The 20,111-nt window shown below is 38.9% G+C and overlaps 1 protein-coding gene and 1 non-coding gene across 4 annotated transcripts in view; both read left to right on the top strand.

The window, feature by feature from the left end:
* LOC146547851 (voltage-dependent L-type calcium channel subunit beta-4-like) overlaps nucleotides 1-20,111 on the top strand; it is a 26,357-nt gene continuing 6,246 nt past the window's right edge. The window contains exons 1-12 of one of the 3 annotated variants that reach the window (XM_085265533.1): nucleotides 1-225; nucleotides 1,723-1,806; nucleotides 11,417-11,587; nucleotides 11,744-11,866; nucleotides 11,966-12,093; nucleotides 14,950-15,026; nucleotides 15,504-15,523; nucleotides 17,359-17,439; nucleotides 18,385-18,443; nucleotides 18,667-18,776; nucleotides 18,883-19,034; nucleotides 19,941-20,036. In XM_085265533.1, coding sequence (XP_085121659.1) covers nucleotides 163-225; nucleotides 1,723-1,806; nucleotides 11,417-11,587; nucleotides 11,744-11,866; nucleotides 11,966-12,093; nucleotides 14,950-15,026; nucleotides 15,504-15,523; nucleotides 17,359-17,439; nucleotides 18,385-18,443; nucleotides 18,667-18,776; nucleotides 18,883-19,034; nucleotides 19,941-20,036 — 1,164 coding nt within the window. In that variant the 5' untranslated portion in view covers nucleotides 1-162. Of the gene's footprint in view, nucleotides 226-1,722; nucleotides 1,807-6,709; nucleotides 7,191-11,416; nucleotides 11,588-11,743; nucleotides 11,867-11,965; nucleotides 12,094-14,949; nucleotides 15,027-15,503; nucleotides 15,524-17,358; nucleotides 17,440-18,384; nucleotides 18,444-18,666; nucleotides 18,777-18,882; nucleotides 19,035-19,940; nucleotides 20,037-20,111 lie in introns of those variants that run through there. The other 2 variants (XM_085265534.1, XM_085265536.1) reach the window with 2 other exon arrangements.
* On the top strand, nucleotides 13,508-13,613 carry LOC146547852 (U6 spliceosomal RNA). Its single transcript, XR_014890947.1, has one exon. It is a non-coding gene; the product is annotated as a U6 spliceosomal RNA (small nuclear RNA).

Raw genomic sequence — 20,111 nt, 5'->3', positions numbered from 1 at the left:
CCGGCGCGCGCGGCAGGAGCAAGCAGCGGGAACACCTGTCTCGTGACGAGCGCTCATGTTCTCCTGTGTGGCGTGAAACTGGAGCACGCAGCCCGGAACCCGCCGCCCCTCCGCTGGGCTGGACCGGAGCAGCCAGCCCTCTGGACCGATGTCCTGGCCGAAATGTCCCGGCACATCTACATACGAAACAAGATTGGCGAGGGCATCCAAGCGCCCATCTTTCAGGTAGGTCAGGTGTCTTCAAGGCTGCTAGTTACAGTTGCGGAGGCTACATTTTAATTTAAAAGTGAAGAAAAAGTCTTTTAAATTTAATTAAAATAAAAATGTAACCAGAATAATTCTATAGCTCAGTCCACTACAAGCGTTATGGTGACAGCAAAAGGTAGCTTTGTTTTAAAAAGAAAAACAACCCCCCGCTGTAATACATTATGAATATAGGCTTTAAAATACCTAACTGTACTGTTTTAGTATTTAAATATCTATGAGACTGTTGACACAAAACAAAGCATAGATGGTCAACTCTTTATTTTTATTTTAACTTTGTGTTTTGCAATGCACATCTTTCCACCTTTATACTCTCTAGGTGACAGTATAGTTTAGATATTAAGAACAATAAGTGAACTGTGTGTTGGGGAATAACAGATCAGTGATGTTTTACTTAATAAAAGTTTTATTTTTTGAGTGGACTTTAGTTCTACTTAATAAACTACATTATTTGGAGATCTCGCTTTCATAATGGTTTTATTGACTTACTGATTCACCTCAACGTAATTATTTTGAGCCTTTACACATGCTTTCTTCCTTGCCCATGCTTTTCTACTTAATGACTTTCTTCCTTGTTTATTTATGAATCAAAGCATTACAGAACAGATAGAAAAGACATAGTCATACCAGTGTGTCAGCATTTCAGTGGCTTCAGTTTAAGGTGCATTCCACTTGATGTTTAAAAGTCATGCTTTTCATACAGCTTTTTGCAGTTTCAGCTCACAGAAATGCCTTACTTGCCTTGCATCTATAAAGAACATAAGACTGGCCTAAGCTTTCTAACAGTGCATCTATTTTAATAGCTGTGGTAGATATAAAGGGAAGGAAGTGCATCAGTCCCCCGATATCAGCCCCCTGCTAGATAGCTGATAATTTATTTTTCTCCAGTTTGATCGATCTTTACTGTGTGTAATAATAGCGGGTCAGTTCTTGGCTTTGGGCTCTTAGCTTGAAAGTGAGAGGCAGAAGAGGGATGGTGACCCAGATTAATGGCCCTGTTTTATAAATTCAGGGAAGTAGGCTCTGACTTTTTAATGGTGACATTGTCATTAACTCTGGAGATTTGAACAGAAATGGGGCAAATCACTGGCAGATAATTAATTTACCTCCCTGGAGATGAACTCTGTTGGTATATTTGGATTTTTTGGAGGAGAGAAAGAAAGAAAGTCACGAGTGAGGTAAGGAGAAAAGTAAGTTGGCAAGTGCAGCGTATAATGCAGAAATGTATAATAGAAGTTAGCTTGTGTTGCATGTCAGATGGCTTGTAAGGTTGACCTTATCTAATCTTGGAAAGAGCATCAGCTGCTGTGTGAAGCACATGTGCCCGAATGTCACTTTGCATCATGTATTAGTCTCATGTGGCATTTCAGCAAGCGATCCAAATATAATGGATGTGCACAAGAAAACGTAAGAGTTGACACTGTAGCTGCTGGTTAAGAGTTCATTTTTTTCCGTCAGGTGAACCGAGGGACTTATTCCAGGAGGAGTCGCCTCAAGAGGTCTGACGGCAGCACCACCTCCACCAGCTTCATCCTCAGACAGGTACTGCAGGGAACAGATGCTCTGAATGGTTGTAAAATTGTGGTTTGACGTGGATATTTCTGTGCATTTATACCAAATAATGGAAATTGGATAGAAACAACAACAACAAAAAAAACACATATAGTTTAGCATAGCATTAATTGCTCCATGTATCAAATTTTTCCCTAAATTAAATCCTTGTTAAGATATTTGCTTACCCTGTGTTGTAAATGGGCTACATCATACATGGTGTTTTTTACTGAACAGGATCTTCATACCTCAAAAAAAACAAAAAAACAACAGCTATTCATGATTTTTACTCTGCTGAGTTTCTGATTGATGATCACACATTTACGACATACACTGCTTTTGACTGCAGGGGGTGGTAAAGTGCAGGTAGTAGAAGGTGGCAGTGCACCAATTACATATTTAGATGCAGTTATACAACATCTTTTCTTTCAATATAAAGTACTTAACAATATTATTAGGTCACCTGATATAAAAACAAGACAACACCAGTATTTTAAGAGTCAAAAATGTGTTCAAACTAACAATTATATCATTATTTATTAGGCAAATACCAAATTGAATTCACATTTTCATACCCAAATCCGAGCTGGCACTCTGGACTACTCTGAGAATACAGAAATTAACAAAGCATAACAATCAAGCACTAAAATGAATTGCAAATAAATAACTATAATTTTACATCTTAATCAAAAAATATCAATGTGCTTTACAATTTTTTTCTGTTTTTTTGTTAAGCAGTACATTTGAAAATTTATAAATAACAATAATAATCAGATTTTAGCATCTAATTTCTAATTTCTATTCAAGAGCTTGGATCAACCATTACAGAAGCATAAAAATGATGCTGCCAATTACCAAAAGTGTTAATTTAGAGCAGCTGTGGCATAAACCCTGCATCAGGCAGTGTCTAATACTGCATAAAATGCAAAATATGAACATTTACAGCATATCTGAATATGGTGTCATTTAGTTATTCCTTAAAACAATCAATCAGTTCTGGTGCTTTACTGGAAACACAAGGGGCAGTAGATTTTACTGTTTTATTATTGTGTAGTGTTGGTTGGTGTGTTGAAAATTTTGTCTAATGATATCTTTAAAATTATTGGCGTTATAGGCAACAGAGCGAAATTATTATTATTATTGTAGTTGTTGTTATTATTAATCTATTTTTTGCATAAGCAGGGATTTATATAGGATTACAATGGCCCATTCCTCTGTCATTTATACATAAAAAAAGAAAAAATAGATCAAATATAACAACCAAAATAACCAAATAGTGTAGCATTCTTAGTCTCTATTAGAAAATATTGTGTTGTTGGCACAGGGCTGTGGAGTCGGGCCTCAGCAGGCTGGCTGTTCTGCTTTTAGGTTAAATGTAATGGTAGTTTTTGCTCCCACTGTTTTTACTTAGCATATGGCTCATTAGTGTTAATGTTTAATTAATGTTCCCATAGCTAAGTTGGCTTTTAAAAGTGGACTTACATTTAGACTTATATTTCCAAAATTTGGGGCAGAAATTATTCTGCATTGAGGAAAAATACGTGTTAGTCTTGAGTAAGATGTTGCCTCTTCTTCACCGAACAAACCAGCTTCAATATTTAAAATGGAAAAAAGTGCATAAAGCAGACACAGCTCGTCTGTTTTTATCAAAAGTTATTTTTGGAGCATCTCTGCTCTCTTTTCTTCATCCTCCATCTGTCTTTACTGTTGTTGAATGTGGCACAAAGCCTGTCACAGCTCTCAGCAGACTCTTATTCATGGTGTTACCCAGCATGCTATACTCAGTGGTGTAATTTTTTTTTATAAATGTGCCGTTTCTAGTGTTAGTAATAGTTATTCTGTACTATTTTTTATGTTGAAGAAAGTTTATTTAATGTATATGAGTCATATGGTTGTGAGTAAGGCGGTCTGCTTAAAATACACTCATCAAGCTTCTAGTTGCCAGTAATGTAGTGCATTTAAACCCCAGTGCACATTTTGTTGGTTCACTGGTATATTAATATTGGAAAAATGAATTTTATGTTAAGTTGAGAGCAGCATCTGGGTACAGGGTATGTTAAATGTGCTTGATTATGGTAAAAATGATCAGTACTAAAGTACACAGCTATTTCGTTTAGTTATCATTAACATTTTAGCCATTGCTGAAAATTATAAACAATTTATATTTGTTAGTCTGTGTTCAAAGAGCTAAATCTAGGGGCTAAATGCTAAGAGCTAAATGTACTTTTCTTGTTGACCAAAGGCCATCTTTTGTCGTCTTGGCTCAAGCGAGCTAAACATTAATTTAATTTGAGCCTTTAGGTAGGCGCAGAAGCAAACCATTGTATGGCATGAGCCAAAAAAAAGTGTGAAACTGATTATTATTAGATTATTGTGCTGACAAGTTATAGTATATTTTTCAATTTGTTTAGACCAAATGTGAAACTGAAATGGTTAGCCAATTGAATTTGCTTATTTCTCTGTTTTGTGACTTAAAACTGAATTTCTTTGAATTTGGAACTGTTCATGTGATTTTATTTAAAAAAAAAAGGTAAACAGCACCTTCTCATCACATTTGGATTTGACCATCCAACGAATAAGCTGATATTCTTTTTACCTTTAGACAAGATTTCCCTAATTTTTGTGTAGTGATTTCTTGACTCATTTACGCTCTACCCAACTGCTCAGAACATACAAACATGTGGTACCAAATGGGAAGCTGCAGAGTGCCCTCTGGTAGACAACCTATGCAATATCAGCACTCATAACATGGTTGAAGGGTGTTTTTCCATTCTTTCTTTCCGTTTTTAATATTGTCATTTGTGGTTTCATTTTTATTTAAAAATGATGATACCATCAATTGTCAAATAGCTAATATCTGCCAATTATATTGGTCTGGCTCAAGTATTTTCTTAATTGATTGGTTAACTTAAAGAATTTCCAAGAGTTTTCTAAAGCATGTGTCCACTAGGGCTGCCACAAACGACTAATCAGATCATGCATCCATTGAACGTAAAACGTACAGCTTATTGCACCAGCATGCATTTGCTCTTATATAACTATCATTAGCTTACAGCTTTAAGTGTTTCAGGTATGTGCTAACTAAAAATAAAGACAAGATGATAGTTTATTAAATTTTAATGAAATTTGCAGATTGTTTCGGTGAAGTTTAATAAACTCCTTGCTTTCTAAAATATAACAGGACACCGGAGTATATTCTCCAGCATCTCACACTTCTGATGATCAGTTGTTTGCTTGACGTTTATTCAGCTGTGTAAAAAACTATAACTTTAATCTCAGCCAAACCGATTTACTCAGGAACAAATAAAATACTGAAAAAAGCCAAACAATAACATTTTTAAGTTATCTAAGTGACTTATATATGTTTAACCTGAGTAGGGAAAGACGGTGGTGGGTTTGAAAACAATTTGCCGGGAGTCCGGTGTTCTCACGGGCTGTAGTGAGCCTTGAACCCCGGCTAGCTATCGAGCTAGTGGGTAACAGACGTCTCCGAAAATGTCGGAGCGCGTTTGAAAATATGTGGTGTCTTGATAAACTGAGCAGATATTTGAGGTTTACACAGCTACATTCTCGCCTGAAAATATGTTTAACGTTTATTTTGTGACCCAGAAAGAATAATAAGAGTAATCTTGCTGCTGCCATTGTTGGAAACGGAGCAGGGCTGCGCTATGAATTCTGGGATAGGTTGGGCCACGAAGTATACACCCGACCCATCCTTCAAATCTGGGGAAATGAAGGGCGCATTTGTCGGAGTCTTCGTTGTGTCGCTGTAACGTAATCCTGGACACTGCTTCTTCTTCTTCGGGGTTTAACGGCAGCTGACATCCTTGTACATGCAGTGCTGCCATCTTCTGTTTCAGTCCGTTATTACACTCTTAAATCCTACTACTTATTGCCACGTTTTTGGGATCTTACAAAGCTTCAAACGACGCGTCGACTATTAAATTAGTCGTCGACGATTTTGATAGTTGACATAATCATGACTAGTCAACTAATTGTAGCAGCCCTAGTGTCCACCCATTTTTTTTTTTTTTTCCCAGTAGCTAAATAATCCGGTATCATTGATAAAAGAGATTATCAGCAAATATTCACCCACAAAATATTCATTTTTAAGTATTAGTTGTTTCAGTTTAGTTGGAGCAGACCTTTTCAGCAGCACCTATTTTTGGCTTAGCACAGGTTTTACTGATCACATTAACTACGCCTGCGTACATAAATAGAACCGATTCTCTGCAGGTCTCATCAGTAACACCTGTGTTTTTGCACCATTTCAAATGAAAAGCGTTTGTATTCAGATGCCATGAAAATGGTTTCTTTTTAGTAATAACATATTATTTAAGCATTAACTGCTGACTGTGTGGAGAGGACTTTGAAACCACATTAAGGCCTTAATGCCAGGAAATGATTTATAAATATAAAAGTTACATTAACATTTAAAGAGATAAGGAGATAAGGCGTGTTTGGACTGTGATACCCTAAAAAATTGTACTTTCTATGTCTTTAGTAATTATTTTAAGTATTTCTTAACAAAAGATTGGCTCAGGTTCAATCCAAACCATTCAGTACCTGACTTTTATTTTATTTTAGTGCTATTAGTGGTGTAGATGTGTCACAACCACATTAATTCTCAAAAGAAAAATGAACTTCCATGAATTTAAATCCATGTTTCTAATAATTCTCCTGTTATTTTAGCTATTTAGCTGTTTTGTCTTTCTCTGGAGAATAAATAAGCAGAGTGAGAAAGAGAGGTAGCAAGGAAATGGAGGGTGCTGATCCCCCATCCCCCTCCCCCGATCCCTGCTACCGCCCCGCACTAACAAAAAAAAAAAAAAAAAAAAAATCACGGAGAGCGCTCATCCAAGATGAGTGGACAGCCAGTCAGCCAATCAGCTTCTTGCACATTGGCTCTGTCATCAGGCTTGGATATTGAGGAAGGATCCACTGCTCTGCTGCTGCCTCTGCTGCTCTCGCTGTTGTATATGTGTGTGTGTGTGCGAGGAAGCCTGATGAAATGAAATGCCAGGATTGGGCTACCTCCAGGGAGAGCCGCTCCATCCTATAACGTGAGCCAGCCAGCAGCACTCTGGGATCGGGGAGAAGCTGCATCCATCAAGCGACGGGCCTCCGGAGGACCAGGCGTGATCCAACGGGAGGGGAGATTTTTTTTTTTTAATCATTCTTCTCTGCTGTGGAGAGAAGGGATTGTTGTCACCCCCCACATCCATCCTTTTTTTTAAATCTGGGGCCCCCTCCTTCCTCGTCCGCCTACACTCTTTTTGTTTTTTACCCCCTCGTTCTTCTAGAGGCGCTCACTGGAATATCAAACCTCCATGTATGACAATTTGTACCTGCATGGATTTGAAGACTCGGAGGCGGTGAGTGTTTGGATGGGTGTGTGTGTGAGTCTGCTTTTGTGCTCTCAGCTGTGTGTTTTTTGATGGAAGTAGCTCACTGCACACACACACATATATATACACACATATGAGGCCTTCGATGGGTAAGCCAACGGTACAGTGTAGCGTGATCGTGGGTTATGCTTGACTAGGAGGGGGTTGGGTGTGGGTGGGTGTTTGGCAGATGGCTTCTGATGTGTGACATTCACACTGTTGTGCGTGTTTTGCTTTATCTGCATGTGTAGTTGTGCATGTGATGGCAATCTGCCTATAAAGCTGTAAGATTGGACGTCAGGAAACCATCGGATCCAGAAGGAGCCATTTAGTGCTCATCACACTCATGAGGTGAACCAAGCCCAGATTCAAAGATTCAAAGATGCTAATCACTCGTTTCTCCACTCTGATAGATCCTCATTCCCACATTTGACTTTCTCAGAAATTGTCGAGCTGAGTGTTTTTTTTGTTTTGTTTTTTTAATCTGATCGTGCCACTGTGTGCTGTAAGGGCTCTGACGAGGCTTGGCGAAACATGCATCGTGATGTCATGAAGTGGATTCTGATGCTGATGAGTCACATGCTGAAGCTACTCCATTGGATAATAGCTCAAGTGCTACAGTGCACCCTCAAATCTTCCGCACAGATACATGAGATTGAGTTGAGCAGTGATGCAAAAATCACATCGGGGGGAAAAAGACGTTTTATATAAAATTGGTGGACTTGTGAAAACCAGATTATGAGACACATGGTCAAGATTAAAAACTGCAGAGACTTATGTGTTCTGACTTGTAATCTAACATTTAGACATTGCGCCCAATGAACTGCATCCTTATAATGCAACTCTGTCATTATTTGCTCCTTTCTTTCTGACTTGATACCCTGAAACTGAAGCTCAGGCCTCCTGTTCTAAATTAGCACTTCGCCTCCAAGTTAAAACTGAGATAACCCAAATTATATCATTATGACATCAGCAGGGTTATTTTCCCCCAGACCTGACAAAACTCCCTTTAGAGCCACAGATAACACCATGTAACAGCTCTCACAGGCTGAGGGTGAATAAACTGTACAGATGGACTATGTGTTTGATACAGCTGAAAAACAGCCAGCAGGAACATAGTGATGTGTTTGTTCCTCTGTAATCTTTTTGTTCTTGGAAGTCCTACAAAAACACCCAGTTAGTCTGGGATGGGATGCTTACATTTCAAATGAGCAGCGTGCTGAAGTCAGGCCTTGCCACTGCTGGCTTGTAAAAAAAACAGCAAAAAAACAAAACAAAACAGAAAGTGCTTAGCTGTGATGACTAAATTGATTGATCTTCTTGGGAGTAATGGTCTTCCTTAATTGAATCATCATTAGTGGCTGATTGTTTAGATTAAAACAGCAGAAGGAAGCACTTGATCCAGTCGTGTTTGAGCAAAAAATGTTGCACTGAAGGAATTCCTACTGGGTGGCTGGATGAACTGCTGCAAGCCTGGCGTTTTTTTTGAGGCTGTAAGTGAAAGAAAAAATCCTGACAGGTTGCAAAAAAATGGACCATCGATATCCTGTATCAGATGTAAGGGATACGCAAGCAGGTGCCAAAATTTGTAAATTAAATGTACACGAATAGCATGCTAATAAGAAATTTCAGCATAACCGGTATAAAAATGTTCAAATATCATCCAACAAAGTGACAAAAGCTCCTTTTCTCTGTCAGCAAACTACCTAATTAAGTACTTGAAGAAGATGACGACTTCTTATGCGCTGGCGATTGACATGCTAACATTAGCTACAGGTCCTTTGGCAAATTTGGCTTTTAACCTATCAAATATTCTCCACTTATCAGCTTTTAGAGATATCATTATTTTGTGTTTAACCAGGTGTTTCCGACAGGTTAGATGTATTGCCCTGACCAGCTTTGCATTTTGCACTACAAATGCTGCCGAGAGCATAGAGTCTGCATCGAGTTTTGTTACAACACCTGCTTTCAGCTTGGCACTGCCACCATTACCTTGCATTTGTTCTTCAACACATCTCAGGGGTCACGTCGCGTGGCCTCGCTCCGATTCTTCTTCTCTAACTCAGATCTGCTCTGTTGGTGTATAGGGGGGAAAAAAGTCAGGACAGTATAGTATTGCAGTAGTTGCACAGACACCACATATTGATATTTTAATAAATACATTAAAATGCACTGACAATACCATTAACCAGAGATCTCTTATCCACCATTGTCCTGAGATAACATTAGCCAAGCAAACTGAAATTAGATTGGTTCAACTGAAAAAAAACCCATCCAACAGTGGACACATTTAGCTGAACAAAGCTACCTTCTAATTTGGAGCAAGCCAACGGCTCAGTCACACGAGTAAAAACATGACAGCAACTGCTTTACATCTAAAATAATAACAGATGGCTGTCTGATTGTATTGAATTTTGTTTTACATATAGTAGAAGGAGGGTAGAAGAGGACTTTACTGCTGGTTACCAGCTGGTTGTATCCTGGTTGTATATCTTAAATGTCAATTTCTGTATATGTAGATAGCAACAAATATGTAATAAAAAAAAAGGTTTATGACGGTGAATTGCTGCATATGTTTGAAGTATTTTCTGTAGCTATGTAGACTGTAGTTTGACTAATACAGTTTCATGATTGTATGGGATGATTGTTTCAGATGAGTAAAAAACAACTAGAAGACATCTCTCACTCTCTGAGAACAGAGAATCATCTTCATCAATTAAATGTATGAAGACATGCAAACTGCTGACAGCACAAGAATAGAAATTCACTTTGTCTGAGATGCTCCTGCAGCCTACTCTTTTTTTTTTTTTTAATATAAATATATATATATCGTTGATTTTACCTGTTCTGCATTCAGTGTGCCAAGCCACCACTCAGTATTTGGCACTGTGATTGTAAGCTGATGCGCATTGAATTCCAAAACTTCAGCAAGTGATCCCATAAACAATTTATCTTTATGGTGCTTAGCAGCTCAGATGCTTTCAGATAAAGCTAAAGCACATCCTTGTTTTGAAACGTGTCCTCTATCACCATGTGACTGAATGAACCTCAGAGCCTTTGTGCTTTTTTTTTTGTCTTTTCAGAGAGAAAATTCAGGTCATTTGGGTGCATCTGTCCACACTGTTCTAACTTTTTCTTTAAAGTCCTTGATATTGGGACAGTGTTTCACTGTGCAGAGATGTTTTTTTTATGTTAGAGGCCTTGAGTGTAGTTTTCATTTTCTTTAATAACCCTATCAGGAACAGAGTGCTAATATTAGTTTGGATTAGCCATAACTTGATAACAAATTTAAAGCACTATTTAAAGCTATTTCCTGTTCTTGTTGGGCAGCAACTCTTGCTCTAGAATAATTTTGCCATGCTTAAAGACAACATACTCCCAACATACACCCATCAGGCATAACTTTATGACCGCCTGCCTAATATTGTGTTAGTCTCCTTTTTGCCAACAAAACAGGTGTGCTGTGGTATCTGACACCAAGATGTTAGCAACAGATCCTTTAAGTTCTGTAAGTTGGTTCCTTCTTCCCATAGTGCATCCTGGTGCCAGATATTCCCCAGGTAAGCGACTTGGTCCTCCACATGATGTAAAAGAAAATGTGACTCACTAGACCAGTCTACCTTCTTCCAGTGCTCCATGGTCCAGGTCTGATACAGGCGTGCCCATTGTTGGTACTTTGAGCAGTGGACAGGAGTCAGCATGGGCATCCTGACTGGTCTACAGCTATGCAGCTCCATATGCAACAAACTGCGATGCAGGGTGTATTCTGACACCTTTCTGTCAGAACCAGCATTACATTTTTTCGCAGTTTGTTTTACAGCAACTTGTCTGCCTGATCACATGGGCCAGCCCTCTGTACCCAATCATCAGTGACTCTTGGTCACCACTGTTCCTTCCTTGGTCCATTTTTGATAGATACTGACCACTGCAGACTGGGAACACCCCACAAAAGCTGGAGTTTTGAAGATGCTCCTACTCAGTTGTTTAGCCATCACAATTTGTCCCTTGTCAAATTTGCTCATATCCTCATGCTTGAATATTTTTTTCTGACTCAAACTCATCAACTTTGAGAACAAAATGTTCACTTGCTCCCTGATATATCCCACTAACAGGTGACCTATCAGTGGCCATAATGTTATGCCTGATTGGTGCACTTATCAAAAGATGTATCCAGTCTGTATAGTTTCAGTCATCTCTGTGATTTCTTTTCGTAGGGATCAGCTGATTCATACACTAGCAGACCATCAGACTCAGATGTCTCTCTCGAGGAGGAGCGGGAGGTGCAGGCTCAGGTCCAGAGCCAGAGCCCAAGCCAGAGTCAAGGACCGGGACAGAGCCGACAGGAGAGGGAACAGCAGGCTGCCGTTCAACTGGAAAGAGCCAAGGTAGACAGGCTGTGACAATGTTCATGCTAGTTTATCTTTATTATGGATTTTTTCCCAGATCAATAAAAAGTCTTCAAGTCCGTTAGAGTAAGAAGTTTTTAATCATTTTAAATATACTTTTCTGATCCTCACTGAGCTTGTGTTTCCGTCCTTCAGAGTAAACCTGTGGCATTTGCTGTAAGGACCAACGTCAGCTATTGTGGCGCACTGGATGAAGATGTTCCAGTGCCAGCCACAGCCATCTCCTTTGACGCCAAGGACTTCCTGCACATAAAAGAGGTTAATGAGTACTTTGTATTAAAACATCATAACTACGGCATATATGTGATGATACAAAATTCAATTTGATCTGATCCCTTTTCATGTTTGCATCTTCAGAAGTTCAACAATGACTGGTGGATCGGTCGGTTAGTGAAAGAGGGTTGCGAGATCGGCTTCATTCCCAGCCCTCTGAAGCTGGAAAACATTCGACTCCAGCAGGAGCAAAAGAGAGGACGAGTCCAAGGGTAAGTAGCACAAAACCACAGTCGTCGTCTCATTGTTTTTCTCACGTAAATCAAACCTTACTTGATCACACAAACGTTAACGTAAGCACAAAAACCTGGCGTCTAATGCGTTGAGTAACAATAAGACAAGGATCATTTAAAGTCAACTTTGCACCAAAATTGTGGCATTTTGATCGTAAGAAGCAAACATTATTCAGATAAACCAGAATTTTGTAGATTTTGTAGCTTCCACTGAGCGCACTACTTCTACGTGTTCTACTTGCCACATTTTTTTAAAGCAAAGTATTTAAAATCTCATGAATCTAGCTAGATGACATTTTATTTAAATGCATATATTGCTAGGAATGAGAATGAGGTAGCATGGAAATAGATGTCGTCAGTAATTTTAGATCACCTTTGGACAAATCATGGTTATAAACAGGTAGAATTGCCCAAACAAACACACAAAAAAGACCAATTAAGCTGAGAGTTTTACAGTACAGTACATTTTGGTAATAATTTAATTAACCTTTCCTGTGTGAGGTTTCGTTGTTTTTCTTTGCTTGACAGTGAACTTGCTATCTTTGTGTTTAGGATTGTGTTAATGGGACACAACAAGACATTTAAGCAATTCAACTTTTATATGGAACTACTGTGGACATGTTTTCAATTTTATCAACATAACTTTTGTTCAGCTAATGAGATAATCAAATTGCTCAAGAAAATCCTGTAATTAGTTGGGGGAGTAGGAAGGGAAGGGGTGCCGTGGGAATTTTGACTTGTCTTAGCGATGGAAATGGCGATTGATTGCGATCCAAAATGCCAGTTTATATTAACAACCTGAATTGATTCCTTTATCAGCTTCACACCTTTGAATATTTTGATGCAATACTCTTGACACAGCCCCTGAGACTGCTGTTTAACCAATACAGAAGTTAAAATAAATTCATCCTATATAAAAGCATGCAACTTCTCCATAAAAGCCTTGTCATCTGTTTGACTGTGTTGGTGTCTCACTGTGTGTTTTTTTTTTATTTTTTATTTTTTTATTTACTCCTTAAAGTTTCCTTTGACTCTTTCGTGACTCATGCCCATTTACTCCGTCCTCTCCACTCGTGTCGACTGTACCAGTCCAGCGGTTTCAATAGCTGTAATTAGCACACCTATCAGCCTTCGAGTTTCCTTGTGTGTGTGTATAATGTGTCTTGAATGTTCTGTCATCCAGAGTTTGTACAATAACTCACAGGCAGTTCCCCGAGCCTTGCTGCTGAGTTTAATACTAATCCTACTCGACTGGAATGCTGAAGCTTCACTTAACAGCGTGGCTTCTGTGGCTTTTTGTCATCGAACCTCACAGACAGGAAGAGACATTCGAACCCCCGTTAAACAGGACTACTCTGTGTAACTGAAAATTAGGACCACTATGTTAGAGATTGCTTGCTTCGGCAAGCGCGTACGCTAAATTGGATACGATACAGAGAAGATTAGCATGGCCCCTGCGCAAGGATGACACGCAAATTCGTCAGTAGCAATACTTAGGCAGGCTGGGGCATTTACATAATGATCACTTGGTACAAAAGGAAACACACTGTGCCAGGAAAATATCCCCCAATCCATTACACAACCACAACGCCAAGTTCTAACCAAATGCCAAACCAGAAATCATCAGAGCAGGCAACATTTTTCAAATCTTCTATTGTCCAATTTTGATGAATCGTAGTTTCCTATTCTTACCTGACAGGAGTAGTGTCTGGTATGGTCTTTGGGTGCTATAGTCCTCCTGCTTCAAATTTTGCCATGTTGTCCATTCAGAGATGCTCTTCTGCAGACCTTGGTTGTAATGAGTGGTTGTTTAAGTTACTGTTGTTCCTTATCATTTCTGAGCAGTCTAGCCATTCTCCCCTGACCTCTGGCATTTTCACCAAGAAAGAAGATGCTTACTGGCCCTTTGAACATGAACAGTCACATTTAAAATCACACACAATAAAGAGTCTTTGAAAAGGTGTACCTAATAAAGTGTCTGCTGAGTGTATAATAGCTGAATAACAATGGGCCTCATACTCTTTTAAAAATGGACATCTGTAACAAAAAGCCATCTAAGGTGAATTCCCAAGTTTCATGAAAATTATTTTAGTTCTAAAAGAAGATGCAACTTTCACTCAGTTTCTGTTCAAATTATTCACTGTATATTTAAAAAAAGAAAGAAAGTAACTTGAAAAAAGTCTTGAATTAATAATTGTTAATGCTGTGATTAGTTTTGCCATACTTAAGATGATGTAAATATTTGAGGAAGATGTGAAGTTTTATGGGGAAAAATTCAGCAGTGGACTTAAGTGATGACAGAAGGGGGAAATTCCAACTTGGGCAACAAGCAGACACGAGAGGAGACTCAGGAGAAGTAGGTAAAAAGATATGCGAACTAAATGCACACCAGGGAGAAGGGCAACAAGAGATGAACTCAATCAGAGAGTAATAAGGGCAGGAAAAGAACAAAAGCAGGAAGTATAAACGCAGTCACATAAATTTCAAAATAAAACTGGAATTAACTATGCTAAACACAAAGAGTAAAGCCAAACAGACAATCAGGAAGACACAGGAAGGAACACAAAGAGAAAATGAAAATACTTACAGTAGAAACTATTAGAAAAATTAAAAAATATGGGAAACTACAGAGACTTGTGTTACGGTGTTCTGATGTTTAAGGTGGTTTAGCTGACCAATATTAAATTAATTAAATGTTCATTATTATTAGTTTTAGTTTTTATTTCAGTCTTAGCATACTATAGATTTTTTATTTTTTTTTTTAGGTTTCAGTCCTTTTCTGAATTAATACTGTGGGTTTTTTTCTGTCTTTCTTTTTCCCATTGTCTTTTCCAGTAAGTCTGGAGGGAACTCTTCTTCCAGTGTGGAGGATGAGGTTTCTGCCTCTATCCGACCACTCATATCCTCAGCAGGTGAGAACATCGGACAGGGGGAGAGGGCTTTTAATAGCCAGCTGCCAGCTTAGAGCCAAGCTTCTCGGCCACAACAACATAGAGAAAATAAGACTCTAAAACCTTCCCATGTCTCTGCGTAGAGCATAAGTTCAGAGTTGTTGGTACATTTTCCCATGATCCTCCTCTTCCTCCAGTTGAGGACTGCAGGCGCTCTGAGACTGGGGCTTACCACAGTGTGAACCCAACGACAAGACTATGACCCCCCCTCTGAACTGCACTCATGTGACTTTGTGAATATAACCTTAGGACAATAGAACTGCTTTTTTTTTCTATTTTTCATATTATAGTTATCCTTGGTAGGTTTCATTTGTTATGGCTTATAATGGAAAGTTGCATATGTGAAGCATGTTGGAGTGTTTCTGAAATATTCTGGTGACTCCTCCTGTGGCAGCAGCTACTGACATCACTGTCGCTGTCTTCTCTTTCCTCCTACAGGAAAGCAGAAACAGAAAGTGGTAAGTTGGTGACGGTAAAACACACTCATATACTATTCACTCAATTCTTGTTGTTGTGACAGGAACGGGTAGCATTTAGAGGAAGTTACAGTAACAGCGTACAATACTTCAGATCTACTGAAATATCCAACAACAAGTTATAATGATTCCTGTGACGCCATAATGCCATCACTGCGCAACATAATACATTATGATAGGTACTTTACAATAAAAAAAAACTGTCTCTGCTGTGTGGATTAATATATAAATTTTTTATAGCACTTTTTTGGGCGTGGTCGATTTGTGGCTCTAGGTCCGATAGTGTATGCATTTTTCTAGGACCCTCCAGGGGTTAAATATGAAGCCACATGTGGTTACCTAGTCTTACTGTTGCATAAAGGAGAGGAAAATGGGGGAAAATGGTTGACCTGGCTATACTAACCCCCCCCCCCCCAAAAAAAGCCAGTAACATCTTATGTCTAAGTTTATTATATTCACATTTTTCAGTTTGTAAGGGAATATGACATAGATCAGTACATATATAACAAGCATGAGAATTTATGCATCAGGCCATTTTTGCAGAAATATGTTGACTGAGTGCCAAAAAACCCAATCAAACCAAAGGCCAAGGAGTTCAAAACCAAGTAATCTAATCTAATCTAATTGAATCTAATCTAATTGAATCTAATCTAATCTTGTAAATTATACAAAAGTTGGGATCCAAAAAAACTTACCTGAAACATTTCTCATTATGAACATTGTTTACTGTCAGCTGATATACTTAGAGAGAGACAGTGCAATAGATCATTATAAATTGAATTAATATCTGAATTTTGTAGGCAAGTGCATATGCTATTTGGAAATTCAACCACCCCTGAATGCTTAATGTGAATCAGTCTCAGCCATTTACATAATTTTAAGTTGTGCAGTTGAAAGACCTTGGTTTGATTCCAGAGAAAGTTAAGCAGTGATGTTAAAAGACTATGCCATGTCACCAAAAGTATTATTAATATTTACTTTGTCCTAAACTTCAATGTTTTTATTCACCACAAAATATACCCCGATCTGATATTGTTATTACCTTGTAATACACAGTTTTTGTTTAATAAAATGCAGCTTTTAACTGTGTGAACTATCTACACATGAAATGTGTTGGCTTACATAACTAAATGATACCAAGTGTTTGCTGTTTTGAGTTGTACTGTGTCGTGGTGGTACCTTTATTGTGAAATTGGGTTCAACTGTAGTATTGTGAGTGTTTGGGCAAAATCTGTGTACAGTGGTCGTTTATGTAGCAAATGATAAACACCGGTGCATTAACCACATTTTGTAAGCGAACATGTTAAATTAACGTTTATTTGAGATAATGTGTTAGATTTTTTTTGTAAAGTTGGGACAATCTAAAAGTATTCTTAATATTCTTATTTTTTTTTCTTTTTGCTTCAATTGTGACAAATTAACTTACCATTTGCTACATGCCCTGACATGGCAGTAAACCAGCTTCCCATTTACTACGTGTGGTTGTGTGTTGAGCTGACTCTGCAGTCCAGAAACCCGTTTCTAGGCAGACGTTTTGCCTCGTCACTGTAATGAAAGCATAGGTATAATAATGACTGCTTAGCTTTATTTAGTGTTGCAGTGACTCATGATAGTGAACCAGCATCAGCAAAAGCAGGTCCTGCCCTTAATGCAGCCATCATTATCACACCTGTGCTTCTCCTGCTGTGGCGGAGCCACGGCGTCTGCTATGAAAAAGGTTTATCGCAGCTGTCTGCTTTGCTTTTTCGTCAGTCTGTTGTCTCTTGTGGTTTTATTTTTGTCAGCCTGAGTGTACCGCTGCTTCTTTGTGTTAACAGACGGAGCACATCCCCCCGTATGATGTGGTTCCCTCCATGAGGCCTGTAGTTCTGGTGGGACCCTCACTCAAGGGCTACGAGGTAAGCTGCCTGCCTCTACAGCCGAATGAACAATCGGACGTTCTCACATTAAAAACAAACAAACATGAATAATCTCAATTTAATTACAAATAGGACAAGAAATGAGATGACTCCTGTACATTTTTCACTGAGTCCCCCAAAATAGCCTTCTGTTGGCACTGTTAATTATGAACGTGTCATCGCCCACGTAACATCCAGATTGCAGCCAGACTAGCAAGGAGACGAAGAGTTCAGATAAGAATATGTTGAGTAATTGGCAGATTTTTTCTTGTTGCTTCCAATACTGCTGATAATCGTGGCTTGTAGAAAAGCAGAATACTAGAACTGCTTTGAGGTACATGCAGTGCCAGGTATGGGACTGCGAATACTCCTCAATGATCACCAGCTTGTAGCTAGCTGTGTCCGTTTAGTGCTGGGAAGTCTAGACTGTTCTCAACTGTGAGCTGTGAGAGCCAATCAAAACCTTTCAAAGTAAAACCTAAAAGCTAGGAGTGTCTGAATGCTGACTTGTGGAAAGGTTGTTATTCAACAATGGTTTTATGTTCTAAAGTATATTTGTACAGACAAATTATGTTCAGTTATTACAGTGGTGCAGGGTGCATGCCTTTTACCATGTTTCCTGTTTTAAAATACCAATTATAACAACAAATATCATAGGTAAATGAAAAGAAAAAACTTTATACATAAACAACAGTACATTTCATTGATTTATGCTGCATTTGGTCACATGGTAACTATCTAAGCTGATGATGTCATTTCCATATTGCTCGCTCAGATGGGGCATCCGACATCATTATGTTTTTTTAGCAGCAGTAAAGTGCCATCTGTCTTGTTGTCCTGAATTTGCCTGATGGATGGTGGCTTATTCATACTGAGGATCACAAAGCACACAAAGCCATATTCCGAGATTAAGTCCCTGACCAATTTTTCATTTTTGCTTCGCAGGTAACAGACATGATGCAGAAAGCACTATTTGACTTCCTCAAGCACAGATTTGATGGCAGGTAAAGACAAATTAAATGCACACTTCTTAGGAAGAACTATAGAACTATTTTAATTCTAACATAGTCTTTATTCACTCCCAATAAATGGTAAGTAAAATATAAAGTTACTTGCAAGAAGAAAAAAATATGGAGAGTAATTCTTATTGGTCCTTTTTCTTCTCTGTGCAGTCTTCAAAATCGAGTCAGTGCCCTGGTTAAAAAAATTATGTCTTCTTTATTACAGGATAACTATCACACGAGTCACAGCAGATATATCGCTGGCCAAAAGGTCTGTTCTTAACAACCCCAGTAAGAGGGCCATCATAGAAAGATCCAACACTCGCTCCAGTTTAGGTGAGCTTCACGTATATGTTGACTGAGCTATAGTCTGAAACTGTGAAGTTTAATTGTAAGTAGTGAGAATCATGCAAATGTCTAATGTCTGTCTTTGTCCCCTTAGCTGAGGTGCAAAGTGAGATTGAAAGGATCTTCGAGTTGGCCCGCTCCCTGCAGCTGGTGGTTCTGGATGCCGACACCATCAACCACCCTGCCCAGCTTCTCAAGACCTCCCTGGCCCCCATCATCGTCCATGTTAAAGTCTCCTCACCAAAGGTACTCGGATCATAGGCAGACCTTCAAAGAGGGAGATTTTTGTCGCACTAAGAAACATTTTTACTCTCTCTGATGGGTTTATTATCAATCAGGCCATGGGTTACAAGGTTATCAAGTCAAAGCTGGATAAAACAGGAAATTAAGCATATGTGATCTTCACAGTGACTGTCCAACAGAGTCATTCAGTTGGAGACAAACATCGAGAACAAAGGTAATGGTCTCTCTGTTAGACTCATGTTGTTTATCCACGGGTGTTACAGCTCATCACAAGCACAGTGTTACCTCAAAACTAGCATGAAGTCCTGTACTTTTAAAGCCTCTGATGAACACACGTGTGTGTGTTGGGGGGATATAAATCTGCACTTTGGCACTTTTGCATGGGAGAGTATGTCTTCTTCACCTCATCCCTCAGCACTGGGACTACAACAGTAACCACTTTGATCAACTGTCTGTCTTTAGGATTAAGTTTAATCAGACTGAGAATCTGCTGTTTACTGTTTGCACGTGTTTTACAAGACATCTTCCTAGCATGCTTTTCTACTGTTGACCAGTAAAACTGACCAGTGTACAGACAAACCAGGAAGAAGCAGCAATATTAGGCGTATAGCATCACTGCATTACTGAGGTCATGAGTCCTCCAACATGTTTGGACTGTTTATTTATTTCAACCAATAATTGTTACTTGTTTTCATCACATTTTGGTCATAAACGTTCTGGCTTAATGGTGATCATAAATAAATATTTTGAGGCAGTTTAACCCCATTGGATATAATATTTATTTGTAGATGTAAACATTATTAAAAATCCCAAATTCTCAGAAGAAGGTGCAGATGATATGAGCAGACAGTTCACCCAAAACTGAGATACTTTTGGTTTCTTTGTGTGCGTTTCTGCTCTTTCATCCAGGTTCTGCAGAGGCTAGTCAAGTCCAGAGGGAAGTCCCAGAGCAAACACCTGAACGTCCAGCTCGTGGCAGCAGACAAACTAGCCCAGTGTCCACCGGTAAGCCAACTTTCTCCTCCTGTGCTGGCTTGTGTGGCCCGTTGTTCTCATACTTTTACAGTTTCTGTATTTAAA

This window comes from Mchenga conophoros, linkage group LG23, assembly GCF_057382185.1.
Source record: "Mchenga conophoros isolate Kocher_MC1m ecotype Shallow Benthic linkage group LG23, M_conophoros_male_GT1.1, whole genome shotgun sequence".
NCBI lineage: Eukaryota > Metazoa > Chordata > Actinopteri > Cichliformes > Cichlidae > Mchenga > Mchenga conophoros.
This window is presented reverse-complemented; position numbering and strand designations above follow the sequence as displayed.